This window comes from Dreissena polymorpha, chromosome 2 (assembly GCF_020536995.1).
Source record: "Dreissena polymorpha isolate Duluth1 chromosome 2, UMN_Dpol_1.0, whole genome shotgun sequence".
NCBI classification, from domain to species: domain Eukaryota; kingdom Metazoa; phylum Mollusca; class Bivalvia; order Myida; family Dreissenidae; genus Dreissena; species Dreissena polymorpha.
The window spans coordinates 85,356,733-85,379,124 of NC_068356.1; the positions used below are offsets into that span (position 1 = coordinate 85,356,733).

General features: G+C 34.8%; 2 protein-coding genes across 3 annotated transcripts in view; both read right to left on the minus strand.

Moving 5' to 3' along the window:
• Positions 1-22,392, minus strand: part of LOC127867909 (uncharacterized) — a 94,126-nt gene that overhangs the window by 28,788 nt on the left and 42,946 nt on the right. The gene's annotated exons all lie outside the window — the stretch shown is intronic.
• The window catches only part of LOC127867910 (uncharacterized), a 32,321-nt gene continuing 28,368 nt past the window's right edge, over positions 18,440-22,392 (minus strand). For both annotated transcript variants that reach the window (XM_052409415.1, XM_052409414.1), the window contains 3 exons: positions 19,844-19,936; positions 19,400-19,603; positions 18,440-19,009 (listed from right to left, as the gene is read on the minus strand). In XM_052409415.1, the coding sequence (XP_052265375.1) occupies positions 18,645-19,009; positions 19,400-19,603; positions 19,844-19,936 (662 nt within the window). In that variant the 3' untranslated portion in view covers positions 18,440-18,644. The remainder of the gene's footprint in view (positions 19,010-19,399; positions 19,604-19,843; positions 19,937-22,392) is intronic.

Below are 22,392 nucleotides of genomic sequence, written 5' to 3' on the forward strand. Positions count from 1 at the left end.
TGTAAATAAGTTTACATTTTAACATTGTATGCTAAGTACTGGAGACATTTAATGTGATACTTGCGTTAAAGGACTGTTTAATACGGGTAAACAAGATGCCATAAAATATACGATTTATGAAGTGTATTTTAGTAATACATACACATTTTGGTTTGAATCTACCTATCAGCGGTTTCTACGGAGACCATGATTGATTAACAAATGCAGATATATCTATGGATGTTTGCATTCACATATTATGTAAAGTGTGCTTAATCATATCAACTAATCACGTTTTAACAAAATATACTGTGTTTAATAATGCAATGCGGGAACCTAAAACATTGTGATCTCCTCTAATGCAAAATAGACTATATTCGCAGTTTCAAATGTGGCACTTGGCAAGCCTGCGACCCAGACGGACACATCTGGCGGGGCTATGGCATCGCTTTCCATGGATGGTGACACAACCACGTGTTCAATGACAGCATCCGGCAGATCAGTATGGAAGGGGAACTGAACAATTCTTACCTCATAGAGGAAGTGTCGATACATGGTATTCTTTTTATGTTATAATGATGTCCGAATGATATAAGTATGAACATCAAGTCATATGATAAAAACACGTTACCATTGGCTGTTTATGTACATTTTGTAACTTTCGATCCTATCTGCATATACCTGTACTAATAAGTTCCAGAAAGGGTGAAATCAGTTTCAAATGCTGGCCCAAACACGACATTTAGATAAGCTATAACGTTTTCACATAACTCGGTGTAGTTCTAATCAAAACATTGTATACCGGTAGTTCATGTATAAGTGTTCAGTTGCCCAAGTAGTAATATAACGATATGTAGATGCTATAGGTTGACGTTTGTAGTATATATAATGCTAAATACGTGTACTCAAAGACTATCATGACGAGTAAAATACAAATCGATATAAACATTTTATTTATTTTTTTAAAATGTGCTTATTGAAAATAGTTCGGTGCGGAAAACCCCAAGTCATGCATACTATACTAATATTACACGTTCATAATTATAATCAAATAATTGATCCCTAGAAAAACAAACACATAAGATGTTCGGAATATGTTCTTAACGTCGCGTCACAGAGTGCAATCCTAACGGCAGATATACACTCTTAATTTATGTAATGTCACGAAACTATGCATACAATTGTTTGCCGAGTTGTAATATGTGTTTAATCTTGACTTATTCATGTTTGTTAATACATATTTGTGGCTTAGTTCAAATGTCGTCGGCTCCAACGACACTGCGACATGGTCCGGTTCTTGGATATGTGTAAGTATAACCGCAATAATCAGAATTACAAGCATAATACGTTTGAATATGCGTGACTGATATTAATGCTTGTTTGAACATTATATTATTTAAATACATGCGTTTATGATTTCTCTATTTGTTTTGTGTCTATAGTAGGACCATAAAGATTTTCTAAATAACAATGCATATCTTGATAATTATTTAAGGTAAACTTTGCCGAGGCAGTCTCGGTGTCTAGAGTAGATAGCCAAGAGTATACGAGTGACCAAGTGAAAGATATAGATGTTCAGTGCTCTGATGGCAGTTGGATAAAAATATGGGGCAGAACATCAGCAACCCCTATGATGACTAGCGGAATATTTTCTCCAAAACTGGTAGGATTGTCACTCTAACTATTTGGTTGTTTGTGTGCGTTTACGTGTTGGGTATATTAGTACATGTGCATTTTGTAAGCGGGTGGGAAGCAGTTTTTAGTGTGAGTGTGTTCTGGTAAATATGTAAACGTGTGTGTATAGATGATTCAACGGTATCCAATACAAAAGTTGATTTCTTGTATTTCAGACGAAGTCCTGCTTGACCAAAAAAAATCCTTCTTGTAGCGACTCTCTGGATGAATATAGACGCTATTCGTGTACATGGCAGCGCAGGTAATTAACTAAATATTATTAATATATTCATAAATATTATTAATATATTCATAAGCACATATGGTTATGTTTTGTTTTGTTGCAGTTGTACGTAATATAGTTTGAGAACAGATGTGACGGGTTCAGAAATGTGTTATATAGGCGGCATTTTCATTTTGCTATGTTGGGTTATGTCAGGATTGTTGAAAGTTCCATGCATCATTAGATCTATAAAACAATCATATGGTTGGTATGCCTCCATTTCAGTGTTTGATTCAGGGATATGTGAATTGGTGATATATGCAAATAGTTATGTACGATCCAACCGGCTCATATCCCCAGAATTAATCAATCAATTATGCTGAGTGAACCATAATAATAAATCCAATATATAAATAAATGGCGATTTACATTTTGAAATATGTACGTTAATTGCATTTATATTGAAACTGTGGTGGTATTGTTTTAAGAACAGAGCACTACAAATATTTTATTCACTTAAGCATATTACAGCTCATCGTGATCCATAGTGTAAGACATTAATACATGGGTGAATAAAATGAGTAATTAAAATAATAATTCACTATGCGTGCGAGTGTTGTGTGTTTAAATGAACAATCGATGAATTAGATCCCAAATATTAACCAAAATGAGTGGAAATAGGAAAAAACACACACAACAAAGTACATACATTTCTTGATACACTGAACATGTTTACAGAAATCAGCGATTACAGGCAACAACAAAGTACATTCATTTCATATTAAACGGTAAATACATGACCATAATAAACGTTGTGTTATGGAAAAATACAATTATCTTTTTCTTAAAGCAAGTTATACAGTAAATTGCAAACTTCCTAGGTGTCCTTGTATTATAACTATTGAAATGTAACAAAGATGTATGCATACTTGGTCTAATTGCGAAGTGTGTTGATATGTTTTTGGATCTTTCTTCTAAATAAAATAGGCTTATAAGTATACAGTGATTTTCGACTTCTAAATCGTTAAGATTACATAAAGTACACATTCTGTAATTTCCGATTATGTTATAATATCTGCGAGTTTCAATTATCAAAGTATGCGACCAAATACTTATTTTAGAAATGATGTTTCTATCTAAATACAAATACGTTTCAAACACAGATTTACGTTCTTTATAAAGTAGAAATGAACATTAACTCTCTATTCAGATACAAACTGAGCTCTGAGTCTAGTTTTTAACAAAGGAATAACGCTGCCAATTATTACTGACTCAGGAAACCACCGTGCATCTGTAAATCCTATCTGTAATGACAGTTGTTAGTATACAGTTTCCTTGTTTATTTTGTTGTAGTTAAAAGAATATTTAACAATTCATAGGTATCTACTAATGTACAAAGGAAATCGACCAACTTGAGCATAGAGTGATATTGTAATTGTTTACAGTTTTTTTACATTTAACAGCCTTTAACAGAACTGTATGTGAATACGTTCAATAATAGTTAGCGCATTTAAGTTTTAAATCATTTATTTCATTTTTCAGTTGAGTATATCAATTTAAAAAAATTATTTAACAACTTTCTGCAAGTATAATATGTAATGATATAAGTACCGATTTAAGAGTCATGTGAAATTCCTAAATAAGTGTATTTTATGAATACAACTTTTTGCAGCAAAAATACGTTTTTTTATTTATTACTTTGGTACGAAGTAAACGGGGTAAACTGTCACCACCAAGGACGCCTTTTTCCGTCCGCCGCTTTTTCCGTCTTTGCACATATTTCCAGATGGGGGAAACTTGCCCGAATGCAAACTTTTCCGCGTAGCCATAAAAAAGCCCTACATCCAAACTTGCGAGCATTGTATATGATTTGGAGCTGTGCATATGCGATTATAAACGTCTTGCATTAAACATTTCAAAAGTTATGATCCTTTCTTAAGCTGATGATTATTTATAAACAAAATGAGCTAAATATTTCTTCTTAAAACACAATATAGTATATGTGACGTTTAAAATACACTAAGAATCCAGAGTTTAATATAGCCTTATAATATAAAGAAGTGTAACTCCAGTTGCTGGAGCAGTACTGCATTCTTATTATATATAATTTGTTGGCCCTTTATTGAAGGCAACTGACCAATTGCCAAAACAGTACAACACAGCAGAATACGAAACAACATACACACAAAGAAGAATAAAGCAAACATATTTTACATGTTTTTTTTCTGAAACCGCAAGGTTCCGACGGTAACTATGTGTTTTCTTCTTTAACAGTTGTTGAAACCAACACAGACAATATACAAGAGATCTCATTAATCATATACTGATATACAAAAGTAAATAAAGACTCTCAAAATCCACAATGCAGTATTTGGTTAACAACATTGTTAAGTGGTCATCTACACAGTAATTAAAAACCATTCTACTCATGTAAAAACTGGCCACACCAAATAGGAAACGTTTGTATGAACTTGCTACATAATTCCTTAATTGTATTAAGAAACTGTGTCCTTTTGTGACAAGCTATATTTGTCTAAAATTGGCTCCAAGAAATTACGCGAGAACATCTTGATCATTTGTCATTAGGACATACCATCTTGATCTTAATTTCAAAGCATAGCAAAATAAAGCGCAAAAAAACAACATTCAACCTATCTGTATTGAGCATAAGCTCGGAATATACGATATTATGTTTTAACGTCATTTAAAAAAAAACTTTATGATATATAAGTGTATATTTCTTTTGCAATTAAATTGTTTTTGTTATTGACAAAACATAAATACAGTGACAGTTTAACTGTATGACGGTGATAAGATCAGTATACCGAGTGTATCGTGAACCGTTAGTGCAACTCGTGTTGTATATGTTAGCCTCTGAACAACAATGGCGTCTGGTCAACTTCTTGTTCCATAGTGTCGTCACCGCGATTGCATGGACGAGAACGCGAGCATTCGATGCGACGTTGCGAAATTACGATTCGAGAACACGAGATAACGATGCGAAAACGCGAGATCACGAGAAATTAACATGGCTTGTTGATTTAATGGAATAAATAAATGGAAATTTTGCTTGTGGAATTCAACGGTTGAAGGTGCGAAATCAATATGCGAGGTTGAACGATTACCATTCGACAACGAGAGACCATGATGCGATATTACGATGCGAGGTTTTGCAGATTCTGAGCGAGAACGCTTAACAAATTGTCGCAATATCGCATCGTGTTCTCACATATTCAATAGTTGATTTAAAATGAAACAACGCGAAAGCACGATGCGGGGCGTTAATACGTTTTAAGATCTCTTTCGCGAGCATGCAAAACGATTTTCGTTATCGTCCTCGTGTCGTGTTTTCGTTTTTAATTAATCAATTGAAATGCAAAACAACGAAAGCCCAAAAGGAAACACAGTACTTCTACGAAAATAAATATTTATTTCCCTTTAAATATTCCCCATCATGTCGACTGTTTTTAGTTGTTCGCTTGCGAACAACAAAGGTTAATTACACGCGTTTCAATCCAGTTTTCCTAACTACGATAAACCTGATAACTGCCGCATCTGCCGCATCTGCCGCATCTGCCACATCCGCGCCGAGAAAGAGTTGTTTTATTTATGCAAGAGATTTGAGTTCTTTAACTATATTCTTTCACAAATGGAAACATTTTGTTAATAACGTTTTAAATGGAATATTTTTGAACGGAGCGTATATGGATAAAAATCAATACACAATGTTTGTATTATACGTGTCGCGGAGGAGAATGTTTATGAATGATTTAAATAGTCCACTATCTGCTGCGTCTTAATGACGCGGTATTTTTGCTCAGCATAGGTCATTCATAATCTGCGTTTGTTGTTTTTACCTCATCTTGAAAGCAAAACTGTGTTAATCGATAATCAATTATGTCTTCCCTGACGATTTAGTGACCGAGTACAGACCCTGAAATTCTGCGAGATTAATTTTAACGCGTAATTGTAACTGGGCCACAATTTGTGTCTATGTGTCGTTTGAACATGCAGAGAGTTGTCCGGAATTCCGTACATTGAACAGTGTTACATCCTTTACGCTGTGCACAGACAAAGTGATACAGCCAAATTTCAGGAGATTTCTCTCGAATCAGCCTAAACATATTCGACCGTATTTATTCGTGGCCTCTGGCGTTATGTAGATGTCATTTAAGGTGAATAGGTGGGTAAAACAGCTATGCCGAAAAAGCGCATGAGTGTTCTATACGAATGTTAAGGTCAGATCTGTTTGGCATCGTGTGAACTTCTAGAGTAAAAAGTAATGAATTAACAACAAAGTACTGCTCAATAGCGCTGTCTGTATGACTACCTAATTCGTGAGTAAAAAGTACTGCTTGCATATTTATTCATTTTGTTATTTTCATCCATTATCTTGTAGTTTATTTTGAATTGTATATGGTGTCAAACAAACTTTTGAAAAGGGAATTTTCATCATGATATTATATTCTTAGTGTGATAGGTATTCGATACTCCCACATTATTCATTTACTATTATTATTAACTGGTTATTATTATACCATTTTCATAATATTTTCAATGCTTTCAGAGCGTCTAAAAAAGAGACATGCTGTTGTTATTTTGTTTAAGTTATCTCTATAACATAAATATGGTGATAAACTGTGCACGTGAACACACATCTAGACCTGTGCTTTAAGACACACTCTTTATCAATTTGAATGAGTTGTGTTCATTTACAAACGTGTTGGTTTTCTTAAATGAAATTATTTCTTTAAATGTTAAACGCATCTGTTTTTGTGCAAACATGGGATCTGTTTCTGAGAAATACTTTCTGAAGTATTGAATAGTTAGGATGATGTCCTATTTAAACGTTGTATATTACATATTTGTTAGAAGGTATTATATAAGTATATAGCTAAAGATAAATAAAATCCGAAGTAAAACTGACATATACATTATAATACAAATACTTATGCTAAAAACATATAATACATATGTATGATATAGACATTATGTTTGAAACTTCAGTATATATATCTTTATGATCTCATTTATTTTTAAGTTAAATCCTATCAAATATCAATGAGTCTGACACATGGGACGTACGAGACAGAGGTTGCATCTTCACCCAGCCTCGCCACGTGGAGACCCTCTAAGAAAAGCCCTTACAGATATGTAAAGATAAAAGCGACTCAACAAAAAGAAGCCCTGAAACTATGCGAGGTCCAAGTGAAAGTACCAAGGCCACCATGTAAGAATGTGGTCACAGATAAATGTATCATAAATTAGTGTCCGTTCTTCTAGTTGATACTGGTAATGATTTATACACAATTTGAGTATATGTATTTTTTTGATAGTCATGCATTAAGTCTATAAACGGGTTTTGATTCTCGTTAGTAAGGTCATATAACACAAACATATTTGCAGGAGATTACCGAATAGTTGATCAAGTCTGTTCAAGCGAGCTGGAATCTAGAATACCAAAGACCTCTATTCTGAGTAAACACTAGTATATACTATGCATGTCCTGTACATAACGTTTATCGCTGTGTGTGTTTAAGACTTCAGTGTTTTCACTGATATCGCCATGACCAATCCTCCGGTCAGTACAGTCTTCAAGGTTGTAAGCGACATCGTGTGCGCGACAATGTGCCTGCGCCAGACGGAACCAGAGTGTATGACTGCACAGTTCGATCAAGCGACATAAATCTACACACTGTTCAACGGATACGAGCACACAAAGAACTCGAGTAATGCAAGCAAAACAGCTGTGTGCAAATGGGACGCGCATTTCTTTGCAAACAATAATTGATGTGAACACCCATCCAAAAATTGGTCTGATTGCATGGTTATTTCACCCACTGACATTCATAGAGCGATGTAATTGTTGACGAACAATAAGATACAAACTAAATTTGCTCTCAATGTTCCAGAGGTATTTATAACGTTTACAAATGCGTATCATTCAATAAAATTGTTTTCATAAAAATTAATGGAAATCAAAAACGGTCGCCGTGGTGTAATGGATATGGTGTCCGCCTAGCGACCGGGAAGTCACGGGTTCGATACCCACCGTGGGAGCGTTCTTTGGATCTCTCCCAAAAACACCAAGTACTGGTTCTAGGCCCTGGAAACGGACTCGAGAGAGTTTATATAAGCCGAAAGCTCTCGATGCAATCGAGCTAAAATAAATCGGTATAAACTAATAAAAAAAACAATTATTCAATAAATATAAGGTATATGTAGACGGTTAATTGTGAGTGTCAGTGTTACCGTTTTTACCTCTATATAACAGATCATCACGTATGGTGAATGAATACAACGTTTTGTTGCTTACTTTAAATGATATTCAGACAGTGTTCGGAAGTATCCACTAAACAGTTTGTCCATGTAATCGTGTTTTAATAGATTGATTGAGCCGATGTATAAGTTCATACTGTATTTCTGTCTTAAAGGTGTGAAAGAACCGTGAGTTGATTTAAACTGGAAATGAATAGTTGTCGTGTACACATCACATATGAAAGACATGGACGTGAAATAAAAAAACTTAAAGTTTCGTTTCGGTTTTATTGTTGCAGGTTTATGTTTCACTTTTATTTGATGTTGTCATATGTTGGTTGGTAGATATCAGCTTAACTGATTTTATTTGCACAGTTTAATTTAAACGTATGGAAATTAAGTAAACTGCACATTTTGAGTATTTATCATATTATATTGATTCCGTCCCATTACAAAAGTTATATTTACTTATATGTGGTGATGCTTTCTATTGTATTCCATATATATTTCGCTTGAATTATTTATTGATGAAACGAACACATTGTTTGATGACAATTTCTGCAACAGAAGTATATGTGTTTGCCTTTATGCCAATACCATAAATTATGTATATCCGTGAGTTTTATTTATATTTAAATCTGAATGTGTATGCAAATTTTAAGTTGTGTTTTTTGCTTCTTATTGAAATAAACGTGTTCATTATTTTGCTGTTTAAATGTTTGAATTATAAATCAAACTTTTTCTAAAGAAGTTTAAAAAAGAGAAATTCTAGAAGATGGGTAGAATTACAATTTAATGTATGTAGAAGTAATTGATTATGCTGTGCACACAGCGACAATGTATCAAAGTCGTTCCCAATATGTTGTCAACCTTCAGGTGGTTTGTTTGAAAAAAGATACTGTTTAAGTAATTTCAATCACCAATGCATCGTTTATAAATTGTACATTCAAACGTGTACACATAAATGTCGTTTTGAAAATTGAATTGAAAACCTCAAAGCAATACCTATATGTTTATCCGGAAATCTATATTAACTATATATCGTAAATTTAATGTAAGTTTGCGCTATTCGGGTGTGTAAGCGTGCGTTATCCTAAGTGATGTAATATGTACAACGCAACGATAATTCAAACGGATTAAGGTTGAGGTATTTTTTTTACGATCCTATGCAGCGAAAAGGTTATTTGTGTTCATACAGTCTGAACGACCATGGAGTGTACTGTCATAGAAGAAAGATGCAGCTTAGATATTATTGAAACTTTTGGAACAGGAACGTATAGAACAATTAAATCTTCTATTGCAGTTCAGTTCCTGTCATAAATCCAGATGAATAAGTTATGGAACAGTCATCACATTTGCTAATGTATAGAACATTTAATAATTATATTGCAGTCGCGTCCGCTGTCATTTACTCCATTATATTATCTATTCACACTAGCTGGTATTTTAAATATTGATAATTACTACATTAAGTGGCCATTAAATTTATGAATGAAATTGCAGGCCGGTACAGAATAAACCTTGAAACTCATGAGGCATTAGTCCTGGAACGTCGATAAGAATGGAATTTGGGGTGCCGGAATGGAAGCAAACTAGAATGTTGTACATGAAGCAAACTGGAACGCCAGTCAGGAAGTAGACACTAGATATCGTTTCAAGAGGCAAGCTTTTAGGATCAATCAATAATTAAGCGTGGAATGCCTGTCGCAAAGAAATATAAAGTGAACGTGGAACGCCGGCTAGGAAACAAAAGTTCATCTGGATTTGTGTTAAAAGAAAACCCTTGAAATCGGGTGTAAAATGTAAACCTAATCGGGATCATTTTCCGTCATGAATCACTTTGGTAGCAATATGTTCCCTTCATTGAGAATTGACCTTATTTCATAATTAAAGATATGGTCTCTGAAATACAGAACACATAATTTGAAGTAATATGTTCAACTGATGTTTTCTTCATTCTTTGATAGAAGTAAATTAACATAAGTTGTTATTTACAAACGGAAATCAAAAGTGAATTTCGCTATTTGAGTATCTACGGTAATTCTTATAAGTTATGTTGAAAATAAATGCATTCATATGTTAAGATAGCGGATGTTCAACATGTAAATGACGTCGTTCGAGTAAATTAAATGTGAGAACGAAAACTTATATATATTTTTTTAGGATTGGAAAAAAAATTGGAAATATATACAATCCACTAAGGTTATTCGTTTCATATTTACAATTTTTAAGAAGTGAGCTCCCATTTACATGTAAGCATAGACTTAAGTGATCACAATGCCACCTTAAAAGGATTAACGCATTTATACCAATTTATTCAGATAATTACGTAGGAAAGTAAATTCAATAATATGCAACTTTACAACCCTTGGAAATTTGAATACTATTTGAAGGCACACCATGAGTGTAAGACATGCCATTGTATATCTGCCACATGAAACGAATTATTAGCAACATGTTTAATCCTCTCGGTATAGATGCATTCTGATTGGAAAATCTTCAATCGGTGTCTACGCAAATAAAACGTAATTATCCGACTGTTAATTCACCTTCAAAATGTAGACAAATGCTATTCAACTTTTAGTGTTTATGTTTGTCAATTAGGCATTTAATTATACTTGTAATTACATTAAGTAAAAACATTCAACATGTGCACACTTAAAGGTGATTTTTTAAATATTTGCTTACAACTAATCGATAAGACCAAATATACATTTTGAAAGGTATATAGTAAAATCGTTCATAACAAAATAGATACACGTGCAAGAATATAAATACATGATAATAACTTCTAGTTGAACATATTAAATAATTGATTAACAAATAACTGTTTAATTCGAGTTACAATAACTGTGATGGATTCGATCATTCGCAGTTATATAACGTATTATAACAATGACAATACAGGATGGATATCCGCAATTTCTGGACAAGAAGTTTCCGTTTGCAGTAGGTTGTCATGCTTTGCCCTTTTCCTGCACCCGCTTTCGCCTTGAACATCGTTCCGAGTTTAAACTCCTTAGGGCGATGTGGTATTAACCACTGTCTATTACAAACTTCTCTGGTGCACGTTGTCCAATAAAACGGATCATCGGCGATAAAATGCCCTCCCGGACCTTTCTCAGTTAACCATCTTGTACATTGTGTCGCGGCCGACATCGGAAATGTTCACACACCTCTAAGTTAACATACCCTTAATTGGAAGTGGAATTTGGTGGGTAAGCACATATGATGCAAGTCCTAGTGCATAATATTTTTAAAATGCATTTCGAATGATAAGTTTTGGAATCAGTGTAAAGGTGCATGTGTAAGTCACAGGAAAAAAGGCCTGATTTGTGCATTTCTTTGTATGTTGGTGGTTGCCAGCCTCAATAGTAGGCCATGGTGTTTGCCTTCAAGATGGCTGTGCCGGTGTCAGTCAAAACCGGTGCATGTGTTCTAAGGATATTATTGTAAGTTACAACGTATATAATTTATTCTAATTCCGTTTTTTGTAAGCTTATGAAACCACCTTTCCAGTCATGTATAGTGATATATTGGCTTATTGCTCGGTCATTGTGAAATTTGAGTTCAAAGATTTCATATTCTATATATAACAAAAAAGGTTATTTTTTGCGCATGCGTAACCTTTAAGCACTGCCGACCAGGTTAGTCGTCTGCCAGAATTTTGACAATTGACAATCAAAACCTCTCTGTATTGCAAAACATTTCTGCCAGATGTCATTTTGGCCCAATTTAAGACATTGCAATTGGGATGTTGCAATTATGGTCATAAGGGGGGTAAATGCTAGAAAACCACAACGAAACCTGTTCCGGAGACATACTCTTAGACTACTTAAACACATTGTTTTGTTTTCAATTGACATTTTGACAATAATTTGCATCAATCTCAATAATAATCTAATGCATGTCTTTATTTCATCTGTATGTATTACTATTGATTACTTTTTGAGCCTTTTACTGTTAAAAACGCCCGCCATTTTGGACCAACATTGCTATCAGCTTTCGCCTTCAACCCCGTAAGGCAGATCTACTCAGAATTACACTACGTTGCCTTATTTTTCTTGTTCGAATATCATTCTGAGTTCAAGTAAAATCCAGTATTCAGCTGTGACTCAAAAATGATAATTTGCTTCCTTTCCTGGAACGATGTTGTTGTGATAGACCCCGCGTGAAAAACACCAGGGAATCTGTATTTAAGTGACCTCAATATTTTGCGTAAACCTAAGAGTGCATTTGTAGGCGGTGTCGAAATGGGTCTATAGCTCTGCCTGAACTGTCGTCCAATTGGTTTACAGGTCCGGCTGAAGTGACAGGCCATCAAAAACTGCAGAACATGACTTATTCGGAGACGGCCCTCAACACTCGCCCAGTCGTGGTGAGAAGATGGGTGTCTTTGCAGTTTATTACACCGTTATGTTGAATGAAATATATTGTAAAATGATTTCTTTGATATCAAGGCACACCTGTGTCACCAAAATTAGGAAAATTTTGTGTTTTACATTTACTACAGCTCTGAAACCAAATTTTGTGGCGATAACTTTGCCAGTGTGCCCGACATTGTGATGCCGGCGTGGTGACTTTTCTATTTGCAGCAAATAAAGCAACAAAGACTATTGAAAGCTTGGCATCGTAATGGGTAAATGTGCACAAAAAGCTTTTTTGTTTTCGCAGATTACACGGAATTGAGCACCCGAGCCAGACTGACCCTTTCCGGAGCCTGTCCGAGACGGAACTCTAGCTTAGGAATTATAGGTCCAGGTGTAACAGAAGACTTAAGCTCATGTCAGACGATGACTTTTGTGTGAGTCAGGAAGTCAAGTATGTTTTTTTCCATGCAATCAAGCCCTTTTATTGGGTCAAATGACATCAGAAATGCTGCTTCTTTTTTTACCTAAAATATACCAAACAAAAAGTTTGTTCGAATCCTCTTTAAAATCTGCTATGATGCACAAATATTTCCATTGATGATTTTTTCACTTATTAAGTCATATTGTACATCTGCTTTTCCTATTAAAATCGAAAGTGATGCCTTGTATGGAGTCTAAGTGCTGTATGTATGATGTAACCAAGGTCGGCTTTTCTTGACGCACAACGCTGTTATGCGTGACGCTTTCAACGTCAACTTTTATGAATAAATCTGTGTGTCATTGTACTTGAAATTTATTATCTTTTTCGAAACAGATTATACCTGTGGGAAAAGTGACTTTTATTAAAATTTGAAGGGGTTGGGTTCTCTTAAAGGTCACATACCCCTAAAAGGAAGTGGAATTTGGTGGGTTACTTGCAGTCAGTTTGCTACTAAGCACATATGATGCAGGTCCTGGTGCATAAGATTTAAAAAGTGCATTTCAAATGATAAGTTTTGGTATCAGTTTAAAGGAACATGTGTAAGTCACAGGGCAAAAGGCCTGATTTGTGAATTTCTTTGTATGCTTGTGGTTGCCAGCCTTAATAGAAAGGCATGGTGTTTGCCTTTAAGATGGCTGTGTCGGTGTCTGTCAAAACCGGGACATACGTTTTAACGTTTTAACATTAAAAAAACGATAAAATGTCCACTAGTCAGCGGATAAGAATGGACATCAACGTAGTCCTGTGGATTTTAGGATGTGTTTATGTGCTTGTGTCTAAAGACATATCGATAATAGGCAAGAACTCAAAAATTGTACTTCGAAGTACAAATATGAAATACAATTCAAAGTATATATTTGTACCCCAAAGTACAATTTGTACTTCAACGTACATGTTTGTACTTCGACGTACACATTTTCTTAACAGCAATCAAAACACTCGTCTGTTTTGGACAGGGAATTTTCGCCCGAAGGGGAATTGCGTAAAATAGAGCATTATTTCAATTGAAAACCACCACTACATTACCGGTAAGTAAAGGAACCCGATATAAAGAATAATTTCTCATGTTCTCTTTGACTGGCATTAATTTTATTGGACTATAATTGTTGGCACACAGTTGTTGTTTTTCCAGAACCGAATGATAGTATGGAGGCCGCCATTTTTTACAAGGCGTCTTCTGATTGGCTAACACTCAAGGGTCGGTATAAACTGTACCTCGAAGTACAATTGTGTAAGTCGAAGAACAAACAAATGTACTTCGACGTACATATTTCTTTTTTTACCTCGTAGGTCTTGTTGACTTTTGACACACATGGTATGCTATAGGGCGGAGGTCAGCACCCCAAGTTCGTCCGTCTCCCTAGCAACGCCTGAGGCTCGCACCACCGCGTGCAGGTCTACGAGGGCGTGTTCTTCAACATGACGTCATGGATTGTGTCTCCCGTGGTAGGAGATATCTCGCCTAATGGACGTGAGTTGAACATGAATAGAGTGTAATATACTTATAGAAATTAAAGTCATTAAGTAGAGAACGCATTGGTAGCATCACATTTCAGTGCGGGGAAGTGGCCTAGAAAATCATAGATAATTGCAGAAAGCTTAAAGGTTCTTGCTCACAGATTGTCTAAATAATTGTCACATATCCGAAAAATGAACACTGTTCATCAGGGGTCGAAATGACACTTATGGTGAAGACTCATATTATTAATGAAAAGACTGTTCCGTTCATGAATAAGTATCATTTGAAACTGATACAATTTTAAAGCGTTACATACGCGAATCGACTGGATAACGACTTGATAATTCATAATGTTTTGCTATTTCTTATAAATTGCTTAACACCACGTGGAGAATTCATATAAAGTACGTATTCAAAGTGCAAACCGAATTTATATTACATTTTCTCATATATTAAGTAATGCTTAATAATAAGAATCCCCCAATAATAACGTGCTTCAAAATCACGAACACTGAGACAAATGCTTCATTTATACAATACATGTAACATTCAGAATGTGTAAATATTTGGAATGATTAGATGCAATATGCGAATTTGAATTAGTATTAATATCATTGCCTTTCAGAACATTATGTTGAACCTCATTTCAAGTTTTAGTGAAAACGTACTTACAGATCTACTACTGGTACCACCTTGCATATACCACGTGACTTTTAAGATCTGTGTTGGGAGAATAAAGCGCGACCCAGATACTATTTTTAAGGATGACTTTTTATATATTATACCATTTGTAATGGGATAAAGTGGAGAGTCCGCTCATTCGTGAGAGTTTTCTATTGGTATCATGATTTTTTTTAACATATAAGTGTTTTGTTTCAGTAAAGTGCAACCGCGCGGTTGTAATATGTGGTCCCCCACACTGATCCGACATTTTTCTAACCGTTCAAACACGCGGTTGCACTACTGAAAAATACTTATTGTTTAAAAACAATCATGATACCTATAGAAAATTCTCACAAATGAGCGGGCTCTCCACTTTGTCCCATTTAAAATGGTGAAATATTTAAAAATACATCCTTAAAAATGGTGTCTGGTCGCGCTTTATTCTCCTAACACTGATCTTAAAAAGTCACGTGTTAAAGGCACCCTGTGTACATCCGCGGCGGAGATAAGTGCGCGTATATGACGTCACCTCCGGTCCTGATACCTTATGTCATGGAACTTCAAGGCGAGGCAATGTGCTTCGATAGCCTAGGGTCCGGGTATTACACGGTCATCAAATGGACGCACGTGGCCCTTCATTACTATTGGAGAAGCGGGGATTTCCCGGGAATCGTGGGTTTATGAAGATATCCTCTTCTTTAGTTTAATGTGCCAATTGATTTTTATGGTAGAGAATGGGCAAATTAATCAAATGCGGTTCATACAACGTGTAGAAATAAGTAGTTTTATCCATTAAACAATTCTTACCCAGTTTGGCAAAACACTATTCGCAAAATCCCAATAGTTACTCAATTTCTTTATTCTAACTGTATACAACCCATAATGAATCTGACAGCAGATTTGTTATCACTAAAAGATTAATGTGTATGTCTGGAAAAAGCCGCCTTAAAGATTTCAAACCTAATAACATTGCCTTTTTTCAAGTATGTGCATATGGCATAATGTGTATATATCTGACCAGTGTTGTGCCAACACGCCAACGCGAACGTACGACAAATATACCCGCCAGATGACAGAAACGGTGACGAACTTCACGATTGTCCTATCGTGTGTCATAATTGTCATTATTGTCGTATCTGCACCCTTTATGTCATTTTTGACGATGCTGCGAAGCAGCTCGTCTAAGTTATCATACTATGAAAAAATTCTTCACAATGGCGACCTATGTAAAAGACCGAGCCAGTTCGATTTATTTTTCTAATCGGCATACCTCGCGAATTATTATTGATAAAGGAATAGGAAGCTCAGCTATAAATTGGACAGCATATTCTGGGAAAAAGATTTCATAATAGTTTGAAAACGTTAATTTTAAATCAGTTATATTCCATCCATTATATGTTTATAGATCAATGAAACAACTATGCATTTTCTGTATTGCATTTGACATTTGTCGTGATTCAGTAAATAAATTGCGAATTAAAACGTGTATAATTAACTTTCAACGCGATCATGAGTGTAAAGAGAACGAATTATATCGAACCTGCTATTTGTAAACGTTGTAGAGACTATGGTATATAAACAGCATAATAGCCGTATGACATCTGTGAAACTCGCTCTTATGCGTGCTTTCTCATTTTGTTGGATATGTGTTGCTGTTTTAAACACATATTAGGTCATATCGCGGAGATTTAGTTAACCTTACCTCTTACGACTATGTGCTCATACCTACTTTCGGGAATCATCATGATATTATTGCCGTACTTAACGAACAAACATGCCTAAGCTTATTGAATTAGAGGGGGAAAAAACAATAATCAAAAGAGAAAAAATGTATGTTCATGCACATGGGCATGTGAAATCACGTCCATACACATAGCATCATTAACAGCGAAATATAAAGTTAGGTATGATATACATGAGAAATTAAAGAGCACGGTGTAATTAAAGAGCATGTCAAGTTTTGAATTTACATTCTGAAACGTAATGGTATAACCCACAAACGTTATACTGTAACAGAACGATTTGTTTTAAGATAAGAGGTACAGAAAATACACGTCGAATATCGAAGATATTTCTTGTTATATTTGATCGAGAATGTAACCCGCCTCCCAGTTTCGCTGAATGGATCAAGTTCCGCACGGGTACTACTTCCCCGTACCCCCAATTTTTTGTTCGTGCCCTACATTTTTCGTATCCAATTTTTTTTCATACCAAAATTTTTGCTCGTACCCAAATTGTTGTTCGTACCCAATTTATTTTTCGTACCCATTTTTTTTCGTAACGAAATGTGTTTTCGTGCCCAATTCTTTTTTGGCATTATTTTTGTAGCCGAAATGTTCGTACCCATTTTTTTCTACCCAACATGTTGTTACCCACATACACAATTGTGGTGATGTAGATAAACTTAAAAAGATGCTTTTATATCAATCCTCTTCAGAAGCATCGTCACACCAGTACCGTCAGTACCTTTATTACAGATTGTGCATCGTTTTTCTTCTGAGTTGTCATTATTGTAGCTTAATTACCATGCTAAACTCTTTTAAAATGTAAATGTACGGTGAGTAAAAACATTAAAATTAAAAGAACATGTGTTGTTGGTGGTAGATTACCGTTGCTATTATGCCACTAGGGCACACAATTACATTGGAGACGCTGAATCAGTATTTGTCAGTGTTATTATACCCTTGACCGACAACACGTATCAACACCGCCCATTTCCACAATTGTAAGCCCCCCCCCAGCCGCCCACATTTGATATTATCGTGCTTTTCTGCACTATCAAATCATTTGTACGCCACGCCCTCTTGGAATTATTTTTGTTCGAATTTCGTTAAAAAGGCAACAAAATATCGATCTTGTTCACAGGTTAAAAGGGTTTATGAGTTGAGCATGATTTTAAAATCGTTCAAGAAGGAATTGGATTTCCGATGAATTATTTTCATAAATGACGTGTACAGGAGCAGTTGATTTTCGTGATGACGCGCTTTAATATTTGCCTGTATAATTAAAATATAAACATAACCAAGGTAATGTTCATTTGATATTCAAATTAATTGCATATTTTATAACTTTAACAGAACAGTTTCACCACATAAGCAAATAAATCCGATGCAAATAATTTTATTCGATCCAAACTGTATGCTATCTTCAAAATAATTATTATTGTCAAAATCAATTACATACACATGCTATAGTTAACAAAGATAACGAGAATATTGCTCTACTATTATCGATACATACTTGATTACTAGCAAAAGCCACTTGCACTCTTAACAACAAACTAATTTAAGATGCATATTTCACATGTCTATGGTAAAAACTAACGAACACATAAAGCTTATATCATGTAATACAATTTATATTCACTAAAATATAGATATTGTGTAAGAGAAGGATAACGATACATCTGCAAACCAGTCTTAACATGTGTATATATATATCAGGCAAACAATATTAATAGTAATAATAAAAAAGAAATAATGTCAATAAACAAAAAAAGCAAGACAACGATACAAAAAGTTGACATATATTAAAATGTCATACAGGAGATTTCGGCGAGACAGTAACAATGTTCGGTCCGATGGGCTCATAGTGTTTATGTTTACGAATTCGATCGTACAGCTTCTGCCCTGGGCTCTCCATAGACGGCCTTGCGTCCCTGTGACCGTGCAGCTTAAAGTCGGGCGTGAGTTTACCGAGTTTCACACCAAGAACAAGCGCTTCCTCAAGAGCTTTCAAGGCGTCGTCAGTGGGCAGTTTATCCGTAAAGTTTCCCATGAATGCAAATGAAATGGATACATTATTCCAGCCCAATGTGTGGGCCCCGACCCGATCCCACCCTCGGCCAATATATACCCCACCGTCCTGTCCGATCACAAAGTTGTAAGCGATATCGGCCCATCCTGAAAAAGAATTACGTTTTAAGAAAACGTGTTAAGTGTATGCAGCATTTCAACTTGATAGTTTTCTATTTTAAATTGAGTATATAAAAAAGTATATCAATGACGCAACATGATATAAAATCACTCAAGCAAAATGTCAGCGTGGTACTTTGCCATTTACATGACGCCTGACTCTCATAACGTTTATGTTTAAAGCCTAAATACGTGAAACACTATCAAGCTAAATTATTGTCTTGACAACAATCCGAACATACTGACAAACTTACGAATTAAGTACACACGTACGTACATACACAGGGACATCACTATATTGTTCTGAGAACCCAATTCAGGCAGTTTGGGAATAGCATATGAGCTAATAAGATCATATGATATAGCAGGAACAATTACCATTTATATCCTGATGAAGATGTTGTATTTTGCGCATTTCTATGACACATTCTGTTTGCGAGACGCACTCATTCATGTCCGTATGGTGTATGAACATGTGGCTCACTGGCATCGTCATATATTTTGCGCCTTCTTTGGAGGATTTTGCATACCACTGAGTTCTCGTCACCACGGTAACAGTGCTCATGTTAAGCACTAACTCCTCTGTAAGATTAATTCTAATTCGGAATACATGTTTTGGCAATTTTTTCATAATAATAGACGCAACCATACAAACAAGGTAGCTTTATGGCAATTATGTCTCACTTGAAATGTAAATTCAGAAAACTGAATTTTGAAGTTTATTTCCAATATTTACGATGAACAAACAAAACGAACATGACGACAGAAGATGGATAATATACAATGTACTAGTGTTAACATATACACACACTAATCCAATACCTTCTTCTGCATCGCATAGCCTTTGATCTTGTGTAATTTTGTTAAATATCAACTCTCCATCAAAGTTGAACCATTCAACTTCGGCACCGTGCCCTATTTTTCCAATGCAAACACAAAACAACATGAATATATGTTTAAAGACGTGATGTTATCTCGTCATAATCATGTTGATCGATGTATTTTAATCTTTACTCATTTATATAAATATAATTTTTATATAAAAAAAAAACAAACTTATTCCGAAAATAAAAAAGTATCGCGCTGCAGCATTACAATACAAGGTTTTCCGATACAATTGTGTGTATTTCATATTAAATACAGTTAAAGAAACATATGAACCACATCAACAAAATATATTTGCGATAGTACAGCCAAAGGCAGGATCCTTAACACAATTCGTGATCTTGTTTAATATAAACCATGGTATGAAATGATGACTCGATTGTTCCCGATCTTATATAAAAATGGCCCATTAGAAATTAAAGAGTTCGTTGATAAGAGAACGTGAAATACAGAGTAAATGCACACTATTGTGCGACTTCTCAGAACACAGTGACATTAAAATTTAATCAATACGTACTAATTTCAAGTTTTATTACTGCTATTTGGATTGTACTCTATAGTTTCCATTAATTATTAGAAAAGTTATACACATCTTTAGCAACTGTCAAAACCAGTGTCAGTCAACAAGCCAAATCTTCATTTTGCTATTTGAAACCATAGCAATTTATTTATTTATCATGCTTACACGTACGTACCTTGTTTCAATCCTGAGTAATATAATAATAATGTTACAGCGTTGATGTGTGTTTATAATTAACGTTCTGTGTCTAAAAAACAATTTTGGAAAAATCCATAGGGACCCTGCACAGTGTTGGGATTGCATAAAAAACAAAAGCAAATCTAGAATAAAAATTATATGTGATATATAATATATAGACAAGGGGTTCAACATGCCAAATAGGCAGAATGACACACATTCAACAAAAGTGAAAATAACAAAGTCATTATCGTTTTTTAATTTATAAACCTTTATATGAAAGTGTAGCTTGGTATAATCTGCAAACGTTGGTCATAAAAATGGCATCATTTCAACCGTTTAAGAATTACAAACTGGCATATCGATCCGAATCGATATTTTGCGCTTGGTAGGACAAAACCCCGCACTCCGATCTAACCATAACCCTTCGGGTAAATGCGTACTTACAAACAATACAATCACAATGTATCGCTTTACATTGATGAAAAAGAGTTAAATAAAAAACTTACACCTTAAAACTAATTCCAATACAATCGAAATTAGTAAGCTATTTTCATTTATTTACATCCATTCCGTTACAGTAATCAGCTGTCGCCCTTTGCCAAAGGGTCGTTGTTGTTTTCCAGGTCGAGTGGTTACTTACCCACTCCGGATGTAAACCGCTCATTGAATGGATGATTGTGTGCCTGGCTCTGTCAGTGTATCTCACTGCTAAGCCGGGTTCAAGAGCACGTTTGGGTGAGGCGCAAAATTATGAAGAATTGTTGTTGTTGTTGTTACGTCGGAGATATTTTTTTATCCAGTTCTTCACTGAAATTATTCCTGATTGAAAGGAAAATGCTTGTACATTGGTAAAAAAGAGTCTGTCTATCAATTTTTGACAATAAAAGTACTGAACACTGTCATTAAACACGAAAGTAGCTCAGTGCTTATTTTATTTTAAACATTGTTTTTCAATTCTATGGATTGTTCTCTTTTCTTTAAATGATTTTGGATGAATTTAATAAGGCATCAAAATGATGTTAATTATTCACAACCTGTGCAGTTCCATTAAGCTCCATCCTTTGAATATTTCTTTCATTTTCTTGCATTTTGCAAACCTGCACATTTTCTGTATAACCAAGAATTACATGAATCACACTGTACCCACACTTTTCCATCAGCACTTTGACACTTTTCACAAAGATCACTTTTCGAATGTGATTTCCAGGTTGGGGTCCAGACTCTTTATCTGGTTGGACAGGCAGCATGTGTGATTGTACAGTTGCATCCATTTGTTCCTATGATTATTTAGTTTGCGAAGTGTGTGTTTTTGATTTTTCAGAAGATTTCAAAACTTTTTATTGCTTCCTATGAGCAATTGTTGTTGAAATATTAAAAACACCTTACCATCTCAGCAAAACTGAGCAAATAAAACCAGAAAGTACTTTTTAACAAGTTCATTATACAAATCTGTGCAGGATAATAACCAAAGAATCCTCAATTTTTGATATTATCACATGTTCCTAAGTGAAAGAAAATAAATTCTTCAGTGGTGTCTCCTTTCAATGTATGAATAACCATATGCGAAAACTGCTCATATAAATTCGATTCACAAAGTAGGTGCTCCAAACAATTATTATACTTTTTTCATATTTTGTTACATTTTTATTCCCAAGTTGTGTCAAACACAACTCAGTTATATTAAAAAAACAAATTAAACATGCCATCTGTTACCTTAGTTAGTCCATGCCTTTTATTTTGTTTCCTTTCAGTGACAATCAGGGAGTCGGGGTCAGATGTCATTTGT